At 44.3% G+C, this 23,695-nt stretch overlaps 1 protein-coding gene across 6 annotated transcripts in view; it reads right to left on the reverse strand.

The window, feature by feature from the left end:
• The window catches only part of FOXN2 (forkhead box N2), a 120,780-nt gene that overhangs the window by 66,442 nt on the left and 30,643 nt on the right, over positions 1-23,695 (reverse strand). For all 6 annotated transcript variants that reach the window (XM_030557754.1, XM_030557755.1, XM_030557750.1 and 3 more), the window contains one exon: positions 8,827-9,377. In XM_030557754.1, coding sequence (XP_030413614.1) covers positions 8,827-9,363 — 537 coding nt within the window. In that variant the 5' untranslated portion in view covers positions 9,364-9,377. The remainder of the gene's footprint in view (positions 1-8,826; positions 9,378-23,695) is intronic.

Consider the following 23,695-nt stretch of genomic DNA (forward strand, 5'->3'; position numbering starts at 1 on the left):
GTCTATAAAACCATGATTAATGCGGAGAAAGTAAATGAGGAAATGTTATTTACTCCTTCTCATAACACAAGAACTAGGCATCACCAAATGAAATTAATAGGCAGCAGGTTTAAAACAAACAAAAGGAAATATTTTTTCACCCAACGCACAGTCAACCTGTGGAACTCCTTGCCAGAGGATGTTGTGAAGGCCAAGACTATAACAGGGTGAAAAAAAAAAACCTAGATAAATTCATGGAGGCTATTAGCTGGCCATTAGCCAGGATGGGCAGGGATAATGTCCCTAGCCTTTGTTTGCCAGAAGCTGGGAATGGGCGACAGGGGATGGATCACCTGATAAATACCTGTTCGGCTCATTCCCTCTGGGGTACCTGGCATTAGCCACTGCTGGAAGACAGGATACTGGGCTAGATGGACCTTTGGTCTGACCTAGTATGGCAGTTCTTATGTTCTTATGTGCCCAGCAGTACCACACCCCAGAATCTTACCTCCATTGGCATACTAAACCTAGTGATATCAGCTAGTGGGGATCACAAGTCAAAGGGTGTATATGGCCTTCCAAATGCACGTTGTCTCCTACAACAAAGATGGTAATATAATTTCCAAAATATAACATTGGCAGAAACGGTGCTGGAGCATGCTAGTGAATAGCTTTAGAGCAGCGCCGAAGACAGATTATAATACACTGGTCAACCACAAAAAAACAAAGAGTCGTGATCAAACACCTAGTGAATACTGGACCATAGAAACTGAATGAAGAATGGAAAAGAAAACAAAAGCATGCCAGCTCAGTAATCATTCACACAAACCAAGTCTGCATTCACTGCAGAAACCAAAGCAGAGGTAAAGAGTGCAATTAAAAAAAAACAGTACACAGAATATGGAATTACGTGATGAACTCAAAGGCTCTTAGCCTTTATTGGAATATGGAACGTAAGAACATTATACAAAGCTGGAGTATTTATGGTAATGATGCACGAGTTGAAAAGATAGGAGTGGGAAATCATCAGTGATTGCAAAACGAGATGGGAAGGCAAAAGAGAATTCTACCATGATTAACATAGGATATTGACTTCAGGAAAATAAAATGGTAGACATAGGATGGAACTGCATTGTGCTAAAGCCAAAGAAAGCCAGGATCTTACAGCATTTAACCTGCAAATTCTCCATATGCTGAAGGCAATATTCAGAATTAAACCCAGTGCAGTCATAATACTACAAACATATGCACTGACCTCAGCAGCACGCAAGAAAGAAACTGACTAATTTTACAGCTACAGAAAACAATACAACAGGTTTCAAGACAAAACACGTTGTTGGTTATGGGAGATTTTAATGAGAAAGTAGGATCAAACTGGAATTTCTGGAAAATAGGCAGATTTTGACTTGGTCAAGAAAATGAAAGTGGAGAAAGGCAGAAATTTAGTAGCCAGAGTAACAACCTGGTGATGATAAACATACTTTTTCAACAAGAAAGCTGCAGAGAAAGTGGACTTGGATATCACCTGATGGGCAAACAAAGAACATGATAGATTTTGCACATGTGACTCACAGATGGAAATTGAGTGTGTGTATAGATCATTTGCCGCTGTTATCAGATCAGATCATATGTTGTTGGCATCAATGAGGCTGAGGCTGAGAGTAACTGAAAAAGTGCTAAAAACTAAGATCTGAAAGATCCAAATATGAGGGAAAAAATACAAAGCAGCAATGCGGAAAATGAACCTTGAAGAGACGTGGAATAGGGTAAAAGAGAGCAGTTCAACAAGTGTTGGGCTATAAGGCCTAAATGATGAAAACAAGGTGTATAATGGATGGAGTTGAGTTTCAGAGGAGTGACAAGCATAGGAAGCTGAAGGAAAATAAAAAGGAAGACCCAAGATAAAACAGAAAGCTGAGAGAGAAATTACTAGATAATTGAATAATACTAAGAAGCAGAAGAATATGTAAAGAGAAACATGACACTGCAGTCATATTGCAAGATAAGAGAACTGAGTGGGACACAAGTGGAAGATGTCAGCAGTGAAAGATAAGCGGGGCAAAAAATTGAGGATGAACAAGAACGGAATAAATGATGCAAAGAATACTTTGAAGAGCTGTGCAACGTACATAAAACTGTAGATGAAACTCTCCTGGAAAAGCTTCCCACTATAAATGAGGAAGAGCAGATACTGGAATTCTTAGTAGTACAGATCTCGACAGGAAGTTTGAAAAAGGAAAAGGTGCTGTAAAGTGACAACATAATGCAGAGCTGTTGCAAGCAGGCGAGGAATACACGATAAGGGCAATGCACAAGCTATTCAACAAGATTTACAAGCAAGCACAAGTGCCAAACATGGGGGAAATGATAATAGTATCGATCTATTAAAAAGGTGATAATGAGAGGGTCCAAAAACTAGTAAGGAATCAATTTATTGAGAGTTCCAGGAAATGCATTCACCAAGACACTGCAGAGGAGAATAAGGGTATGTCAACACTGCAACGTAAGCCCAGGGTTAATGAGACTGTAGTCAGCTCACCCACGGTAGGGAAATATGGGCTTGAGCATCTACATTGTATTTTAACTCTAGGTTAAGAATTTTCTGACCCATGCTTGAACATAGGGCTCTGGCACCCACACTGCAATGCTCGGACCTGAGTCAAAGTAACCATATCCGTTTCCCTAGTGCCACTCCCCAAAATGTGGCCACTCTAGCACTAGGACTGTGGTGCACTGTGGGGAAATTTTACTGCCCGCCCTGCACATTACCTAGAAGCAGATCGCTTTGCAAAGCACTTGATCGTTTCTCTCTCCACTGCAAACCCAAGAGGATCTCTGATCGTGTGCTGGGGTGTGGCTTCCATTTTCAATAGTGTGAACTGCAGATTGTTGGATAGAGAGGATGAAGGAAGTTGTCTCATGGAATTGCAGGATACTTCCAGATGACTCCTGAGATCTGAGTCAAGCAGGGCTGTGTCTACACTGCAAAGCAACATGGCTTGGACTCTCCAGCCCTGTAGGGTCCTGGGAAGCTGGGTCCGAGCCCTGGGTTAGCATAATTGCAGCGTAGATGCAAGGGAGGTTAGCTTTGAGCCCGGACTCAAGCAGGGGCTTGCTTACATTGCAGTATAGAGATACTCTAAGAGGTATTTGTATGCTGCGCTTGCAGAGGAACAGGCTGTATTTAAACCAAGGTGAAGACAGATATCACAGTAGTATACCGAACACAACTAAACATATTATAAATGCCGGAGTTGCTGTAAAAAGGCTTTTGATGCCATAACCCTTTTCCACACATGCTAAGTCTTGAGAATGTAGGACATCCTTGAGAAAATGATCAAGCTGATAAAAAATATCTAGAGAAAGTCAATGAGTGTGATGAAAGTAAACAGAAAGCTAATGGAATGGTTCAGGTTGACCACAGGAATGAGACAAGGATGAACACTATCACCAGATTTGTTCAACATGGTATTGGAAGCAGCAATGGCAGTAGCACTGAGAGATGAAATAAGAGGAGTCATGGTATGTGGAAGGTCAATCTTAGATTTGTAGATGATATAGAACTGATAGCACTGACCAAGTAGTAGGTACAGAGAATAACTGAAAAAGTAGACTGGGATAGCATAAAATCTGGACTGAAGATCAACAGAGAAGACAAAAACTATGGCAACTGGAAGACAAGAGTAAGAGATAAAAATCAAAGTCAGAGACAAAGAACTAGAACAAGCAGAAAAAAACTGTGTGCCTTTAGAGGACTAGTACCAAAGAATCAGAATTGTGACAAGGATATTAAAAGAAGAATCAGACTAGCTGCTCCTGCGTTTAGAAAATTCTGTAAGATCTGGAAGACTAAAGAAATTTTGATAAAGACAAAGATAAGTGTCTATGAGACAACTGTCATGCTGATACTGCCATATGGGTCAGAATGTTGAAATATGAGGTAAGCTGATGAATGTAAGCTGATGAATTGCACAAATGCTCTAACTGAGGGGAATACTGCGAGTTTCAAGACAGCACAAAATAAAAAACAAAGTGATAAGGAAATGGATAGGGCAAGAAATAACGCTGTTACAGAAGATTCAAGAAAGACTACTGAGATGATTTGGACATGTGTCAGGAATGGTCCTGGAAAGGATACCATGGCATGGCAATACATACCAAAGTACAAGGAACTAGAAATAGAGAACGAGTGAGGATGCACTAGATAGAAATTGTGAAGAATGACACAGAAAAAGGTTTAAAGGCGAATGAAGCCATGAAGCTGGTACGAGACAGAAAGTGGTGGGAGGACTTAATTTAGCCCCATCAACTTTGCTGAGCTGATGGACAGAAATCAAAAAAGAAAGAAGAATCCAGAATCCCAAGTACCTTACTATTTTGTCAGTCACCTCTAGTTCCATTTGTAATATTTCAACATTTAGTTAGCATGATCTGTAGGCCTTCATCTTAGATTCCCTGAAGAGAGATTAGACACAAGCTTCCCCTTCCATGTTTGATTGCTCTGATTAAAATTGACATGTACATGTTCAAAATAAAACAGGACCATAATCCTAAACGTATGTTCTTAATGCTTCCAATGACTAGCCTAAGACGCAAACAATCGATTGACTTGATTATTTTTTCTTCTTTTGAAATGGATGACATCCTTCTCTACCACAACCGGCTGGCTCCTCAAGCAATCTTCCTTCATGTGCCATTTAGTGACATCACAGTCATTACTGAATTATGGGAGCCTGGAGGCTGTGAGTGCATGTAGGTATATAACATTCAGCTACGTACAGTCTACAGTAGAAAATACAAACACTTGTGTACAGTTTGACATTAACCTGACTCCATACTTACAGTCCAACTCTAAGCTCTCTCGTAGCACTCGGTGGTGATTGTAATATCACAGCACAGCATGGTAGGAATGAATCAATGAATTTTTTAATTCTGTCTTTTAAATGCAAATTTGGTGCTTCTTGTCGCAGCCCTAAAGCCTCTATTCAAATATGGTATCTGTATGGCCAACTGTCGGTCATCTAAAGGTCACACTGGTACTGTGTGCAACACCGTGGTGCTGTGTGCTACCTTAAGGTGCAGTGTGCAACATTATAGTGCCGTGTGCATTTTCCCGCTCTTTTTGCCTCGCCATCTAAGGGTCAGGCTAGTGCCGTGTGCATAATACCAGCGTACAGTGATCAAAGGAATCCAGTCTGACCAATTGTAGTTCAGTTCAAACGGTCAGATTAGGGTCATGTGCAAAACCATGCTGGTGTGCTGGGTGCAGCTTCTAGTAGCTTCTAGTGTGCCGTGTGCAGATTCTATCTATGTAGAGGGCACCAGCTAGGAACCTGGAAGGTGAAAGAGCTAGGGACCAATCAGATGCTGACACGAGTAAGAGAGCCTTCGAATGAAACCATACCTCACGCCAAAATCTGCAGGAGTATCCACACCCTGACCGAAGGATCTGATCAACCCTTCAGCCAGGGGTCTCCTCCGGATATAGCTGGCTCGGGACGTGACATTTATTTTTTCCAAATTACCTTCTACTAATTCGTCATGCTTCTGGTGTCTGTACTGCTGGTCAGCTGCGTCTGGAATACGGTACTTGCATTCTAATTTTCTGTAAATACTCTGTGCTTTGCTTAGCCTCGTCTCTTTTTTCCCTCCCTTATTTGGTACAGAACTGTATATATTGTTATTTGGCGTAAAGTTGTGTATATACAGTATATGAGAGCTGAATTGTTGTATTAATAGCTATTGTAGCTAGTTGGTGTATTTTATAGTATTTGGTTAATGTGCGCACAGTTCGTTTAATTTGGTGTATTTATTTTAATTCTTAGGGAGCAGTTAGTTTTAAACTATTAGATTCCTTGTTAATGGATATAAATAGACTGTTTCAAGCTGTGTAAAAGTTATTGTTCTTATAATACTGCTAGTTGGTAAAAGTGCTTCTCCCCAGCTCAAGTTGTGATTTTCTCCCTGTTAATAAATGGCCTCGTAGTGTTATGAAGTTTCCATTTGTTTGGTTTTAATTTTCCTCTCTCGATTAAAAATTCACCCGAACCCGCATTAGGGTCGGACAATTGTGAAAGTGAAAGACTACTTTAATTAAATTCAGGCATAGTGGGAGCAGATGATGTTCTGGCTTCTTCATGCAATACAGCTCCTTCAACATACTTCAGTACTTGTCTGAAGCATCACTACTTATTCAAATACAGGCCTTTTCCAAGCAGAGATTGTCAGTCATGCCAGATAGTTTGTCACAATGTGGATTTCAACATTGTGAATTCTGTGACAGACTACTGTTGTCTAGTACAGCAGTTCTCAAACTATGGGTTGGGACCCCAAAGTGGGTTGCGACCCTGTTTTAATGGGGTCACCAGGACTGGCTTAGACTTGCTGGGGCCCAGGGCCAAAACCAAAGCATGAGCCCCAGCAGCCCGAGGCCAAAGCTTAAGCCTGAGGGCTTCAGTCCTGGGCAGCAGAGCTCAGATTACAGGTCCCCTGCCAGAGGCTGAAGCCATCGGCTTTGCCCCTGCCCGCCCCCATCCAGGGTTGTGTGCTCAGGCTTTGGCTTTGGCCCCCCCAACCTGGGACAGCAGGGCTCAGGCGGTCTCAGGCTTTGATCTCCCCTCCTGGGGTCATGTAGTAATTGTTGTTGTCAGAAGGGGCTCGGGGTGCAATGAAGTTTGAGAACCCAGGGTGGTCTAGTAAATAGAGGATAATTCTCTACTCAAGAGCTGGCTCTCTGTGGAACAAAATCACTGGTCACATGGCTCAGGACAGACATTTTTCTGAATAATGCCTTCTCTCCTACTGCCTTTCTTCAAAAAATAAAGAAAAGTGGACCTTTACTTACTGTACTGTGCATTAGATTATTTGACACTATTCCTAGTGTAAATGGCAATTATGTTTTGATTTGCCTTCTATAAAAAAAATGTGTTCATTCAGGAATTTTTAATTTTTTTATTAAAATGACAGCATCTTCAATTAGGGGGCAGAGAGTTTCTATTAGTATTAACAGTAAGAAAATATTGAATCTTTACTAATTTTCACTTTATGATTTAAGACTGCACTGAAACTGAGTGCAGGGAATCCGAGTGCCTATACTTCTTTTTCAAGAGAAGATAAAGCACTTTTCCTAAAGCAACCTGAAATATTTCTTAGTGTTCCACTTGAACAAGGAGAAAATGATGCAGATATTAAAATAAATGAAACTTGAGAGAAATAAAAGCATAGAACAAAGAATACAGGCAAACTAACTTGAGCAGAGACGTTTTATCTGAAAATGAATGTTAGTAAATCATATGATTACATATAAAGAAAGCTATGTTAAAATAATGATAAGGTTGCAAAGTCAATCACTGACAAATTAAGAAATGCCGGAATTAAGGTTGACTGGGAAACCTTAATTTAGCTCCCTTTTTTCCCCACAGGACCTCTGACTCCAGAAATTCTATCATGTGAAGCCACACTAATGGAGTAGAATGGTAGCAATAGACAAGGATGTAATACTGGCAAGCCTCATCTTATGCGGGGGTTCCATTCCACAGTTAGCGCGTAAAGCGAAAACCGCATATAGTGAAACACTCATTGAGTTGAATGGTGGGCGGAATCGCCCACACTACAGATGTAGTTTTTATATTGCTATTTTTCTTTTTTCTCCTGTTTTTGCCAACTGTGCAAAGCTGAATTCACGCATGTTAAATGCATTAAAAATGCGACTTGCCTGTACACACATTACCTTGAGTTTCACAGCTATTTGCTAGATAGCAGAAGAATGTTGAGAATAAGGAATCCTAGGTTCTATTTCCAGGTTCCGGAGGACATGCAGTCTAGTAGTCACAGACTCTTGTGTCTTGTCTCATTCTGTTCCTGTAGGCTTTGCTCCTAAACCCTTGGCTCTTGTGCCTGCTAACTTTCCACTGTTACTCCTCCTGCCAGGCTCTGTCCTCTTTTCCCAGCCTGCCTCTGGTTCCTCTCTCTGCTCCTCACCCCTCTATGTCAGATAGGCTGCTTCCTCAGTTTCCTCCATGCTGCTGGAATGTCAGCAAGAAGAGCATGGAGAAGATAAAATAAATAACATTCCTGCTCTCAGTACTGGTACCTGTTACCATAGTAGTCCCTCATTCCTGAGAGCATCAATTGCAGGAAACTCCTGCCTAGCTCCTAAGATGGTCCATGCTCACGTAAACAGAATCTTTATGGATTTTAGCTGCCATACTCTAATAATCCCCAACTAAGCATGTGCAAACAAGTGATTTTTTTTTCAGGGGCTTATAACTCAGCTATGTCTGAGTAGATTTTCACAAGGACAGCAAAACACATCTCTCCAGCACCAAGGGAGCCCCCTCGCCAGTTAAAAGATTCCAAAGCCTGGAAGCATGAGAATTTCAAGAATTTTTTGACATAGGCAAAGCATTTTTTTTTCCAAACCTAGTTTTCAGAAACAACTGAGCTACTTTGGTTGAAATTGAAAACAAACAAATGAACACCCTGAGCCTGAAATTTCAGCCCAAACTTGTTAGGCAAAGTTATAGGCAACTGAACACAGGGCCTTCTAAGGAAAGTGCTAGGCAACTTTAACTACAGCTGTCACTGCCAGCTTTGCTTATGACACTGCTAAATAAAAATACTGTATGAAATAAAATACATGCACCTTATGACAAGTGGCATTTCCAAGTTGCATTTGGAGTTGCCAAAAGAAGTGCTATAAATGTAAAATATTATTTCAATATACCAGTATATCTAATGTTAGTCCAATACACCCCCCCAAAAATTCCTTAAAAACAAACAAAAGAGCCTTTTTCATTTCCCAATACACTTTATATTTGTTAAAAACATTTTTTCCATACATCTCACCTTGCCATGGCTTCTCTCCACCTTTTGGAAACATTTATTCAAGGAAAGATTGTGTCGAACAGAGTTCTTCCACCCTGTGGGTGCTGTGGCAAAGTATGGGAAGCGTTCCAGAATCCAGCTGTAGATTTCTTTGACTGGCAAACTTTTATTAGGAGAATGTTCAATAGCCATGTAAATGAGAAGGCTAAAGGAATAAGGAGGTTTGGAAGTGGCTGATTTTTTTTCCAGATTCTGGTAGCAGGATGGTGAGAAAGATGGCACGTTATCACCCTCAATGTCATATATAGGACTAACAATTGGAAGACCCTCACTTCCAAGACTGAAGTATGTTAGAAGATTAGTACTTTCATGAAGCCAGTTCAAATTTGTGAGCTCATCATCTGCTGATTCACTGTCCACTAAAGTGGCCTTCGGCCTAGCAGCATCAACTGCTTCAGGCAAGCTTCCCATTCTGTAAATCTGTCTTAATCCTGCAGCCTTTTCTGTTCCGGGTGCTTCAGCTTTCTTATCTGGAGTCATTCCAGTTACTGGACCCATTTAATTTTACTTGTCTATAACAAAGAAAACAATTATAAATCAATGTAAGACTCAAAAATCTTATCCAACTGCAGCCACTAAGCCAACAAAATCAAAGGAAATTCAGCATTGTATTTCCTCTATCCTGCTCAGTCACTATAGTTAAGGCAACATTTTAGTCATGGGTATTTTTAGTAAAAATCATGGACAGGTCACAGGCAGTAAACAAAAATTCACAGCCCACAGAATCATAGAATATCAGTGTTGCAAGGAATCTCAGGAGGTCATCTAGTATAACCCCCTACTCAAAGCAGGACCAATTCCCAACTAAATCATCCCAGCCAGGGTTTTGTCAAGCCTGACCTTAAAAACCTCTAAGGAAGGAGATTCCACCACCTCCCTGGGTAACCCATTCCAGTGCTTCACCACCCTCCTAGTGAAAAAGTTTTTCCTAATATCCAACCTAAACCTTCCCCACTCCAACTTGAGACCATTACTCCTTGTTCTGTCATCTGGTACCACTGAGAACAGTCTAGATCAGTGGTTCCCAGACTTTAACAACCTGTAAACCCCTTTCACTAAAGTGTCAAGTCTCGTGAACCCCCTCTTAAAAATGAATATTTCCAGGGATTTTCTCCTTTACCTGAGTACAAATTATAAAAGCAATGATCTTGGAAATATAAAATTTGGTTTTGTGACATGCTTATTTCACACTATGTATTATCAATTATCATTACAGTATTTTTATTGCATTATGAAAACAGCAACACTTTTCCAAGATCTCACTTTCATAGCTTGTATCGCTTTGCATAAACCTGTTATAAAACAAGGCTCCTGTGTTTCATCAAAGAGTATCAGATGTGAAACAGCATGAAGGTATTTAAGAAGCCAACTCAAAGAGTTCCTCCTACACAAGCATTCAGGTCTTGAGCAGTCCAGCAAACAACACACGTGACAATAAAGCTTTAACTTGTTCTTCATAATAATTTTTAAAACAATACTAGTTGCCTATTTAATTTTAAAAACAGCAAAAAATATCCACCTCCCTTTCCATTTCTTACAAGGAGTCTTGAAGGTTAAGTCTCCTCAGTGTGATAGATCTGCTTAGCTCTTGGAAATCTAGGGGCTCCAGGCTTCTGGTCCCATGGTCCCCCGGGTCCCTAGGGACAGCTCTGTCCGCTATTAGGGAATTTTTCCCTGAGAACCCCCTGTAACATTTCGTGAACCCTCAGAGGTTCACAAACCCCAGTTTGGGAAACACTGGTCTAGATCCATCCTCTCTGGAACCCCCTTTCACGTAGCTGAAAGCAACTATCAAATCCCCCCTCATTCTTCTCTTCTGCAGACTAAATAATCCCAGTTCCCTCAGCCTAGCCTCATAAATCCTGGGTTCCAGCCCCCTAATCATTTTTGATGCCCTCCACTGGACTCTTTCCAATTTTTCCACATCCTTATTGTAATGTGGGGCTCAAAACTGGACTCAGTACTCCAGATGAGGCCTCAACAATGTCAAATAGAGAGGAATGATCACATCCCTCGATCTGCTGGCAATGCCCCTATTTGTACAGCCCAAAATGCTGTTAGCCTTCTTCGCAACAAGGGCACACTGTTGACTCATATCCAACTTCTTGTCCACTGTAACCCCTAGGTCCTTTTCTGCAGAACTGCTGCCTAGCCATTTGGTCCCTAGTCTGTAGCAGTGCATGGTATTTTTCCGTCCTAAGTGCAGGACTCTGCACTTGTCCTTGTTGAACCTCATCAGATTTCTTTTGGCCCAGTCCTCTAATTTTTCTAGGTCCCTCTGTATCCTGTCCCTACCCTCCAGCATATCTACCACTTCTCCCAGATTAGTGTCATCTGCAAACTTGCTGAGAGTGCAGTCCATGCCATCCTCCAGATCATTAATGAAGATATTGAACAAAACCAGCTCCAGGCCCAACCCTTGGGGTGCTCCACTTGATACCGGCTGTCAGCTAGACATGGAGCCATTGATCACTACTTGCTGAGCCCGATGATCTAGCCAGTTTTCTATCCACCTTACAGTCCGTGACCTGTCCATGACTTGTACTATAGATCTGTAACTAAAACTTGGGCTGGGAGAACTGCAGGTGCTCTGGAGGGGTGGTTTGGGGGGTGCCGCGGGCAGTGATGTACAGCCCGGGACCCTCACTGGTGCGGGGGGTGGGACACAACACAGCGGCTCCCTGTGTCCCTACAGTTGCCCCTGCCACAATCTCCAGCTCCGTAGCTCTCATTGGCAGAGAACTGTAGCCAATGAAAGCTGCGGGGGGGGGGTGGCACCTCTTGGCGGAGGCAGCGCACAGAGGCCCCTGGCCCCTCCACCTAGGAGCTGAAGGGACATGCCGGCCGCTTCCGAGGAGTCTCTCCCGGTCTTCCCCATGGTAAGCGTCACCCCGCATCCCAACCCCCTGCCCCAGCCCTGATCCCCCTTCCATCCCCAAACTGCCCCAGCAGCAGCTGGTGCGGCTGGCCCAGGAGCTGCCTAATCTGCTCAGGCAGCCTCAGAGCCAGCCACACCGGCAGCTGCAGAAGTCATGCCTTCCATGACAGACACACAGCCTTAACTATAATATATTTATAAATGTGTTGGGGTACAGCTATCAAAGTCCTGGGGCCATCTGAACCCAAGGCTGCTGATGGTGGGGGGAGGCAAGTGGGGCAATTTGCCCCAGGCCCCTAGGGGCCCCCATGAGAATATAATATTCTATAGTATTGCAACTTTTTTTAATGGAAGGGGTCCCTGAAATTGCTTTGCCCCGGGCCCCCTGAATCCTCTGGGCAGCTCTGTCTGAACCTTTGTGAAATTGTTTCAACCAGGTGTTAAACTCCCATTGGTTTGTGACTGAGTCCTCATTACTGAACTTATGCTAACTATTTGGAAATTGCTATACCTTACTAGATACAACAGGAGTGGCTATATTGAGATCACCTTCTGTAAAGTGGGCCTGCACAACAAAATGAGAGAAGCACTGAATAAGTGGTCTCTAATATGTTCAGTTCTCCCATTAACAGTTTAATTACATTATTATATTACAAATTAACCCTCCTTATAAATGTTTTTATTTCTCCCCTTAGGACTTAAACTGCAGGTGAAGTTGTGATCTTAGGGCCACTCTACACTACAGATGGGATCATGTCCAGTGAATCAGTGTTTTGATGCACCCATCAGACATGGTTTCTGAAGTCAAAGTATTTAAGATCGAATTACTCTCCGTCCTCATGGCGCGGGATCGATGTCTGCGGCTCCCCCTGTCGATTCCGCAACTCTGTTCGGGTTGGTGGAGTTACGGAATTGATATAAGCGCATTCGAGGATCGATATATCGCGTCTAGATGAGACGCGATATATCGATCCCCAAGCAATCGATTGCTACCAGCCAATATGGCAGGTAGTGAAGACATACCTTCAATCGCAACCTATGTTGTAGCCAGCTGTGACATTACGCTCCATATTCTTTCTGCCTCTGCAGGTGGCAAGGGACCTCCACAACTTCAGCCTGCGCTGGTTGGCTGGGAGCTGCCTACAGAGGCAGAAAGCTGCAAGGTACCCCCCGCAGCTCCTGGCCACTGCGGTTGGAGTGGGGAGCCCCCCCACCGCTCCCTGCAACATGGGCAGCAGGGGGGATCCGCCGTTCCTGGCCGCTGCAGGCAGCAAAGGAAACCCCGCAGCAGGGGAATTCCCACTGCTCACAGCTGCACTGCTCCCCACCGCAGGGTGAATACCCGCTGCTCATGGCCGCCCCATGCACTGCAGGCGGCAGGGGAGATCCACGGAGCTCCCAGCCACCGCGGGCGGCAAGAGGAACCCCCACCGCTCCCTGCTGTTGGCAGATCCCCACCAAGGCAGCTGCCCAGCCTACCCTTTTTGTCTTGGGTATTTTTAGTAAAAGTTACGGACAGGTCACTCTTCCATTAATTTTTTATTATTGCCCACGACCTGTCCATGACTTTTACTAAAAAGATCTGTGATAAAAACTTAACCTTAATGATGAGATATGCGAAGTCGTATCAACAAAGAAATTTGCATGTTGCCTGAAGGACAAGCATAGTCACTTGACTGCCCTTATTTTAGAGAAGCAGGGTGGAAATGTTTATGTTACATAGCCATGCATGACTGTCTGTGGAGAAAACCTGCAGTATGTTTTGAGTGGAAGTACATAGGTCCAGCATACTCTGTGAGTGCCAACTCTAGAGCCCAGCCATAATAATCAGATACCTCAATTGGGGTAAAACCCCAAGGAAAGCCCTATACTTACCATGCTCCAATTATACTGCATGCAATAGGAATTTCAGAAGCACAAACTACGGAGGAAAACTAACAAGAAAATTCCCTTCTGTGACACTACACCTCATATTCCTCGTAGAGATATTATTATGATATGATTATGGCATATTATGATGCATTTTATGCAAGATATCTTTTGAGATATCATTGAAAAGGTTATGATTTACTGAATATGATTATCCTATTTGTATGCATGTATCATTTTTGTATTTGAAGTTAGAAATATTGACTATGTATCTGTATTTCAAATGTATTTACACTTGGAGAATGCCCACAAGGCAAAAGGCTCTCAGTCTAGATGGCTGGCTGTGAACGGCCTAATCAGGTTAATGAGCCATTAGGAGAAAACAATAGCTCGTAGAAGAAGCTTATCTCCTGGAGGGAGGGGCCCTCTCTGAGGACACCACAAACAGCATCAGAGTGATGGCAGCTGTGATACTACAGGGACATGTGACCAGGTCACCTCGTGCCAGACTCCACCTTTGGATATTAATATTTTTCCACTGGCTGGCGTGGGAACTAAGCTTTGAAACAAAAGCTATATAAGACAAGGGCCGCTCAGAGGATCCAGGGGACCTGTGGCAAAGCGGGGGAGCTGCAGCGCTTGTACTCACCCAGTGGCTGTCTGGGTCTTCGGTGGCATTTCGGCGGCAGCGGGCCCTTGAGTCGCTCCACATCTTCAGCAGCACTGAAGGGCCCCCTGACACCGAAGACCCAGACTGCCGCCGGGCCAGGGTTTGCGAGGCCTTTGCGGGGTCCGAGACCTGGGGCAAATTGCCCCAGTTGCCCCCCACTCTGGGCAGCCCTGTATAAGGCAAGGGAGTGACATCATCTTGGTTCTTCACTGACTCCCCACCCAAAGAGACTCCTGGAAACACCTGAGGAACAAAGACTGAAATGGGGGAAGTGCTGGACCCAAGCTGAAGAGATTTTTAGCCTGTGAATGGAACACCTGGGATTTCTAAGCTGTAAGCAAGTGCAGCTTGCCCCTTAAGAATCTGCAGCCTGCTTGTGCCATCACTTAGGGTGAGAATTTGCTATTCATATCCAATCTATGTAGTATTTGTTTATTTAATAGGTAATCTGCTTTGATCTATTTGCTATCCCTTATAATTACTAATATCTAACTTTTGTAGTTAATAAACTTGTTTTTGCTTTGTCTAAAACTAGTGTGTAAGAGTCACAACTTAGGGCAGAAAGCTGTTGTGTATTCCTCTCCACACAGAGGGAGCGAATTTCATGAGCTTATGCCATATGGTTCCCTTTGCAGTGCAAGACATTATAATTTGGGGTTTACACTCCAGAGGGGGTGTGTGCCTGAATAACTGGGAAGTTTTCTAGCTAGAGCCTTCCCATGCAGGGCTCATTACAGCATCTGCATGAAACTGCAGCTGGGTGTGTCCCTACCTGTATGTGTGCTGATGAAAGTGCAGGATGGTCATAGTAGCACAGTGTAAAGGGAGCCTAGGCTGGGAGGTCAGGAGGACTCAGTGGTACCCCAGTTCCCAGTGGCACCTCGGGGGGAACCTCTCTTACCCTCTTCTAATTGAAGTAGAGATAATATTAAACTTTTGGTAGCACCTCAGTTAAAGTAGCATGCACTTCTTTCACTGCAAAGCATTAGAGGAACAAACCTTAAATCCAAATGAAAAGCGCATCTACTCCTATATGCCATTACTTCCAGGCATCAACACTAACTTGACCGACAACCTTATTCAAAACTGAATGATGCTCAAGCCACTAGACCTAAAAGATCTACTGCATGAAAGTACAAGTCACATGCAAGAACATGCTATCGATTAGTCACAGTTAACTCATGTGATTAACTCAAAAAAAATTAATCGTGATTAATCACACCTTTAATTGCACTGTTAAACAATAGAATACCAATTGAAATTTATTTTAATTATTTTTGTTTTTCTACATTTTCAAATATATTAATTTCAATTACAACACAGAATACAAAGTGTACAGTGCTCACTTTATATTACTTTTATTACAATATTTGCTCTGTCAAAATGATTAACAAAAGAAATTGCAATTTTCAATTCACCTCATGGAAGTACTACAGTGCAATCTCTATCGTGAAAGCACAACTTACAAATGTAGATTTTTTTATTTGCTACATAACTGCACTCAAAAATAAAACAAATGTAAAAATTTAGCACCCACAAGTCCACTCAATCCTACTTTTTGTTCAGCCAATCGCTAAAACAAACATTTACACGAGATAATGCTGCTCGCTTCTTATATATGATGTCACCTGAAAGTGAGAACAGGCATTCGCATGGCACTTTTGTAGCCAGCACTGCAAAGTAGTACGCATCAGATCTGCTAAACATTCATATGCTAAACATTCATATGCCTCTTCATGCTTTGGCCACCATTCCAGAGGACATGCTTCCATGATGATGACGCTCATTAAAAAAAGTGTTAATTAAATTTTGACTGAACTCGAGGGAAAGCTGTATGTCTCCCACTCTGGTTTACCCATATTCTGTCATGTATTTCACATTATAGCAGTCTCGAAGATGACCCAGCATGTGTTGTTCATTTTAAGAACACTTTCACTGCAGATTTGACAAAACGCAAAGAAGGTACCAATGTGAGACTTCTAAAGATACAGACAGCACTCCATCCAAGGTTTAAGAATTTGAAGTGCCTGCCAAAATCTGAGTAGGATGAGGTGTGGAGCATGCTTTCAGAAGTCTCAGAAGAGCAACACTCTGATATGGAAACTACAGAACCCGAACTACCAAAAAGGAAAATCAACTTTCTCCTAGTGGCATCTGACTCAGATGATGAAAATGAATATGTGTCAGGTTGCACTGTTTTGGATCATTATCAAGCCCATCATAAGCATGGGCTTGATAATGTCCTCTGGAATGGTAGCTGAAGCAGGAACGGACATACAAATTTTTAGCACATCAGGCAAGTAAATATCTTGCGATGCTGGTGTGACGGGTTGGACCCCCCTTCTGGGATGCCACCTGATATACTGGGATTTCACTGAGCCTCTCCTGCTCAAGCAGCCTGGGTTCCCGCTCCCTTCTTTGCTGAATTAGGCTCTCTGGCCTCTTGCAGCCTACAAATGTAGGTAGAGCCACACACTGCTGCAGACACAGACTAAAATCAGCTCTATGTGAGAGGACTCTTCCAGCACTCATATGCACACCCCTTTGGGGAGATAACCCCAAAATAATATTGTCTTGCACCGTGTAGAAAATTTGCACAGCACAAGGTCATAAAAATCCACCCTCTTCCTCAATGTGAAGAGAGATGTGCATGACTTCTTGCCCCCCCCCCCAGTTAGAAATTACATAAACTGGGTTTAATAATGAACAAAATAAGTTTATTAACTACAAAAGGTAGATTTTAAGTTGTTAAAGAGAGAGCAAACAGAACAAAGCAGATTACCTTGGTAAATAAACAAAAGCCACAAACTGATCTTAACACACTAAATATGTAGGATACAAATTAGCAAATTCTCACTCTGAGTGATAAACAGGCTGGCAGATTCTTAAGACACAAGTTGCCTTGGCTTTTCCAGGTTTTCTTACACATGCTAAAAATCCTTCCAGCCTGGGACCATCACTTCCCACAGTTTTGTTTTTTTTCCCTCAGGTGTTTTCAGGTATGTTGTTTTAGGGAGAGTGAGGTCCTTCATGGTGTCAGTGTCCCTCTTTTATATCTTCCCCCCACTTGCTGGAAAGTTTTTTTGCTGTTACCTGGGTCAAACAGGTCCCATTATGTAGAGCTATCTCTGAGAGGTTTCTATTGCACACAGTTCCTGAGGTAATCCTTATGCTTGCATGCATTTCTTCAATAAGCCTCATCCAAAATAGCACATTTGAAATACAGTGATATGGTCAATATTCCCAGCTTCAGGTACAAAAATGATACATGCATACAAATTGGATAAACACAATCAATAAATCATAAGCTTTCCAATGATACCTTACATGATTCATCTTGCAAAAAGTACATCTCAGTTATGTTATATCTATATCATAAGTATATTTCCATAAAGAATATGGAGTGTAATGTCACAGCTGGCTACAACAGTGCCATGCGAACACCTGTTCTTGTTTACAATGTCACCTGAAAGTGAGAAAGGGGCATTATCTTCTGCAAATGTAAACAAACTTGTTGGTCTAAGCACTTGGCTGAACAAGAACTAGGACTGAGCGGATTTGTAGGCTCTAAAGTTTTACATTGTTTTATTTTTGAATGCAGGTTTTTTGGTACATAATTGAGAGAGAAAGAGACTTACTGTGACTGAGCTGGGAAATGGATCAAGTTCCCAGGATTCCCAATCCAAAATTATGTGAAATGAAAAAGGAATTTTCAAAGGCGTTTAAGAAATAGCTATCACTATTTCAGGATCTCCATTCAGCAACTGAGGCCTTGGCTACACTGGTGCTTTACAGTGCTGCAACTTTCTCACTCGGGGTGTGAAAAAAACAACCCCCTGAGCGCTGCAAGATACAGCGCTGTAAAGCGCCAGTGTAAACAGTGCCGCAGCGCGGGGAGTGCGGCTCCCAGCGCTTCAAGCTAAACCCCATCAGGATGTGGAGTACGTGCAGCGCTGAGAGAGCCCTCTCCCAGCGCTGGTGCTGCGACCACACTCGCACTTCAAAGCGCTGCCGCAGCAGAGCTTTGGAGTTTCAAGTGTAGCCATACCCTGAAGCTCTCTTTGCATTGTAAAAATGCTTCCCAGCAGAGACCCAAATCAACCCAAATTAGGACAGAGAGTCAGATTTCCCTTTTGAAAGTACTGGAAACTAGACATTTTCAAAATGGTTTCATAGTAAATTCTAGAAATTTGAGATTTTTTCTTAAGTAGGTTTGTAACAGCTTTCCAAAAGTTCCAACAGAAACCCTCTCCCTAAAGGGCAAGAACAATGAATTCACCCCAGCGTCTACTTTAAGATGAGGGCTAGGAAATGGCGCCAGTACTGCGAGAATTCTGGGAGTTAGAACTCAGGGCAATTGTGGGAGAAAAGGTCTAAAGAAGGCTTTCAAGATCTCCCAGAAGTTACTGCTTCAGGAAACTGTGCTGGTTTTGCTGTGTCATAGGTACTCAAAGGGCAGTAGTACAGTGTAAGTATGGCATTGGGCCAAAACTGCAACTAAAACATCCTTACAGTATGGACACACTGCAACACTGGTGACTAAAATGGCTTTACCCCACTGGTTCAGTCTCCACTGTTAGTCTCACACACAGACTTTTCTACAGACTAAATCTACTTCCTGCTGCAACGCTTCCAGCACAAGATAAAAGAGATTGCATCAAACATAGGCCTGGTCTATACCTAAAACTTAGCTGACCTAGGCCTGGGCTACACTACAGCATTAGATCAACATTTCCTGCGTTAGCTTGAATTTATAATGTGCATTTCTACACTACTGAGCCCTAAAGGGCTTGTAAAATTGATGCCTGTACTCTACCTTGGCAAAAGGAGTAGCACTAGAGTCGAGCTTCCAGGGTGAAATTATGGGTAGTGTAGACACAACACTGTGTAATTCGATGGGTTTGGCCTCCAGGAGTGCTCCAATGTGACCACTCTGGACAGTGCTTTCAACTCCACTGCACTTCAGCCAGGTACACAGGAAAAGCCTCAGAAACTTTTGAATTTCATTTCCTGTTTGATCAGTCTGGAGAGCTCAACCACCAAAGCTGACCATGCCCACCCAGGGCCGCAAACGCATTTCAGCATGGAGAATACAGGAAACACTGGATCTGATTGCTGTGTGGGGAGAAGAGTCTGTGCAGGCAGAGCTCCGACCCAGCAGAAGAAACACTGACATCTATACCAAAATCCACAGGGCATGGGGGGACAAAGGCTACATCACGGACACACAGCAGTGCTGTGTGAAAATAAAAGAGCTCACACAAGTGCACCAGAAGACAAGGGAGGCAAACAGTCGATCTGGTTCTGAGCCACAGACATGCCCCTTCTATGAGCAGCTGCATGCAATTCTAGGTGGGGACCCCACCAGTACCTCAACACTCTCCATGGATATCTCCAAGAGGACCCAGGCGGCCAAAGGCAACAACGAGGAAGAGGAGGAGGAGAATGCACAGCAGGCAAGTGGAGGATCCATTCTTCCCGACAGTCAGGACCTTTTCCTAACTCTGGAGCCAATCCCCTCCCAGGACCTACTGTTGCGGGACTATGATGGCAGGGAAGGCACCTCTGTTGAGTGCACACTTGTAATCACACTACAGGGGTTAAATGCAATTGTGGTTAATGTTTAATTGGAGCTAAACAATTGGGATACAGTGGCAGCCAGTCCAACCATGCAGAGTGCTCCCCGGAAAAGCCTGTTTATGTGCCAAGAGTTTCCCCAACAAAAAATGTCCCCGGGTGTGCCCACACAGCACCTATCCTTTCTTGTGTGCTTACCATGCCTCCCTGCAAACCGAAATCTGCTACCCAGGGCTCTGCCGTGTGTTGTACCTTACTCGCAGGTGCTTCTTTTAGAAGACAAAATGTGGCCATGTGCCTCAGGGAATGTATTTCCTGCTGGGAGGTGTTTCATTCATTGCAAGAGTTAACCTAGTGTTTTCAGCAATGTATGTTTTTCCTTGCTGCTGCAACATTGTCTGTGGGTGCTTCGTCCACATCAGCACAAAGGCTGTCCCACATTAGAAGGCAGAAAAGCAGACATGGGAAGACATCTCCTGTGATTTGATGTGTTCCTCCAAGACTGACAGAGCCCAGCTGAATTCATGGAGGCTTACACTGTCGGAGAGCATGCATACCGACAAAGAGGGCAGGAAAGCATGCAGGGGACAAGAACATAACATGCAAGAGGAGATGCTACGGCTTATGGGGGAGCAAACAGACATGTTGAAGCGCAGGAAAGGCAGCTAGACCTTAGAGTCCCGCTGCACTCAGTGATGACCCAGCTGCCCTCCTCACCAAGTTCTATTTCCTCCTTCCCCAGACATCCTAGAATGCAGGGGAGAAAACTCCATTATCCCTTGAACTCAACTCCAGGGGATGGTTCATGGAGCAGAAAGCTCTCATTCCCACAGCTCTGATTGCTAGACAGTGCAATTGTAGTAAGCTACGTGTCCTTACCCCTCCTCCCCTGTGGTATCAGGCCCTTAGACGTGGGTTATCTTTGCTATTCATTGCTGTCTCTGTTCAGTGTTTGTTAGCAAAATAAAAATGCATGAATTGAGGACAAAAGGCTCTTTATTCACTGCACACTGTGGTTGGTGGGAGTTTAGTTTACAGGGCAGTACATGCAAAAAAAGGGGGTAGCTTGGTAAGGAACAACACACACAACCGTCACATCAGCATTAGATCATTCATGAAACTGGTTTTCAAAGCAGTGTGCCTCAATATGCTCTTCTTATTGCCCTGGGGTCTGGCTGCTCAAAATGGGCTGCCAGGCAATCTGCCTCAACCTCCCACCCCACCAGAAACTTTTCCCTCTTACTTTCACAGATACTATGGAGCACACAGCAAGCAGCAGCAACAATGGGAATATTGCTTTTGCTGAGGTCTAACCTAATGAGTAAACTGCACCTCCACCCCTTTAAACATCCAAAGGCACATTCTACCACCATTCTGCACTTGCTTAGCCTATGGTTGAACTGCTCCTTACTGCTGTCCGGGCTGCCTGTGTACGGCTTCATGAGCCATGAGAGCAAGGAGTAGGCTGGGTCTCCAAGGATAACTATTGGCATTTCAACATCACCAACAGTAATTTTCTGGAGTGGGAAGAAAGTTTCTCCTTGCAGCTTGCTGAAGAGACTGGAATTCCTAAAGATGCGCACATCATGTACCTTTCCTGACCATCCCACATTGATGTCAGTGAAATGGCTCTTGTGATCCAATAGCGCTTGCAATACCATTGAGAAGTACCCCTTGCGGTTCATGTACTCTTTGGCAAGGTGGTCTGGTGCCAAGATAGGGATGTGCGTTCTGTCTATCGCCCCACTACAGTTAGGGAACCCCATCGCAGCAAAGCCATCCACTATGTCCTTCACATTTCCCAGAGCCACTACCCTTCTTAGCAGAAATGAATTGATTACCCTGGCTACTTGGATTACAGAAGCCCCCACGGTAGATTTACACACTCCAAACTGATTCCCAACTGATCTGGATTTGCAAGCTTCCACAGGGCTATTGCCACTCGCTTCTCAACTGTCAGAGCAGGTCTCGTTCTGGTATTTTTGTGCTTCAGGGCTCAGGAAAGCAATTTGCAAAGTTCCAAGGAAGTGGCCTTACGCATTCGAAAGTTATGCAGCCACTGCTCCTCATCCCATACCTGCATAACTATGCGATTCCACCAGTCTGTGCTTGTTTCCCGGGCCCAGAAGTGGTGTTCCACTGTGTTATCAAGCCCAGCTGCCGCTGCCCGCATGCATGAATTGCTCCATTCCATGGCTTCCAGCACGGCTATTAGTGTGGCATCACATTCTTCCGCACAGCTCCTGGCTAGGCTCTGCAAATACCGCAGGATGATGTGCAAGGTGTATGCGATGCTCACAACAGTGTACAGCTGAGCGGGGTCCATGCTTGCTGTGCTGTGGCGTCTGCATGAGTAACCCTGGCATAGGCACAAAAATGATTGTTTGCCGTTGCTTTCAGGGCCAGAGGGAGGGAGGAGGCAAGTGCATCGTGGGATGTTGATGATATGTACCCAAAACAACCTACAAAAATGTTTTTGCTCCATCAAGCATTGAAGCCTACTCAGAATTCCAACTAGCAGCAGGAACTATGGGATAGCTGAGTCAATGCTAGCCATGTTAGTGAGGATGTGCGCCACCAATGGAATGTGCATAGTGGGGACATGCAGCATTGACTTGTAAAATTGGAGGCTAAATGTCAGCTTAAATAATTTCGACCTAATTTCATAGTGTAGACATGCCCATAGCTATGTCACCCTGGGCTGTGAAAAATTCACACCCCTGAGAAACATAGCTAAACTGACCTGACCCTCAGTATAGATACCATTAGACCAATAGAAGAATTCTTCCATCAACCTAGAGGCCATTTCAAGGGGTTAGATTTGTTACAGCAAAGGAAAAATGTGCTACAGTTTTCTGTCACTGAAGCAAGCATCTAAATTACGTTGCTATAACAGCACTGCAGCTATATAGCTTGTGGTGTAGACACAGCCTGCGATGTCCACTGACAATTCAGAGCACTAACTATAGACCGGGGTGGGCAAACTACGGCCCGTGGGCCATATCCGGCCTGCGGGACCGTCCTCCCCTAGCTCCTGGCCTGAGATGCTAGCCCCCGGCCCCTCCCCTGCTATCCCTCCTCCCCCACAGCCTCAGCTCACTCGCTTTGCCGCTGGCACAATGCTCTGGGCAGCTGGGCTGTGACCTCCTGCGGTAGCGCAGCTGCAGATCCTGGCCTGACCTGGTGCTCTGTGCTGCGCGGTGGCGGTGGCAGTATGGCCCAGCTCCAGTCGGCCGCGCTGCCAGCCACCAGTGCTTCAGGCAGCATGGTAAGGGGGCAGGGGAGTTTGGGGTGGTAGTCAGGGGGTGGGGGTGTGGATAGGGGGTGGAGGAGGAATAGGGGGTTGAATGGGGGCTGGGGTCCCGGGGGGGGCAGTCAGGAAGGAGAAGAGGGTTGGATGGGGGGGTGGGAAGCAGTCAAGGGCAGGGGTTCTGGGGATAGTCAGGGGACACGAAGAAGGGGTGGTTGGATGGGGCAGGGGCTTGGGGAGGCCATCAGGAATGAGAGGAGGGGTTGGGTGGGGCGGCGGGGACCCGGGTACAGGGAGCAGGGGTGTGTGGATCAGGCAGGGGTCCCAGAGGGGCTGTCAGGGAACGGGGGGGGGTTGGATAGGGCAGGAGTCCCGGGGCGGCAGATAGGAGGTGGGGGCCAGGCCACGACCCCCTCCCCTAACTGCCCTCCATACAATTTACAAAACCCAATGTGGCCCTCAGGCCAAAAAGTTTGCCTGCCCCTCCTGTTGAACTAGCCTGACAATCGGACTATAAACCAGTTAAATATTCATAAAGCAAAATATAAGGAAGGAGAAGTAGCATTTCAGTCAGAAATGCCGCACT

Source organism: Gopherus evgoodei, chromosome 3, assembly GCF_007399415.2.
Source record: "Gopherus evgoodei ecotype Sinaloan lineage chromosome 3, rGopEvg1_v1.p, whole genome shotgun sequence".
Lineage (NCBI taxonomy): Eukaryota > Metazoa > Chordata > Testudines > Testudinidae > Gopherus > Gopherus evgoodei.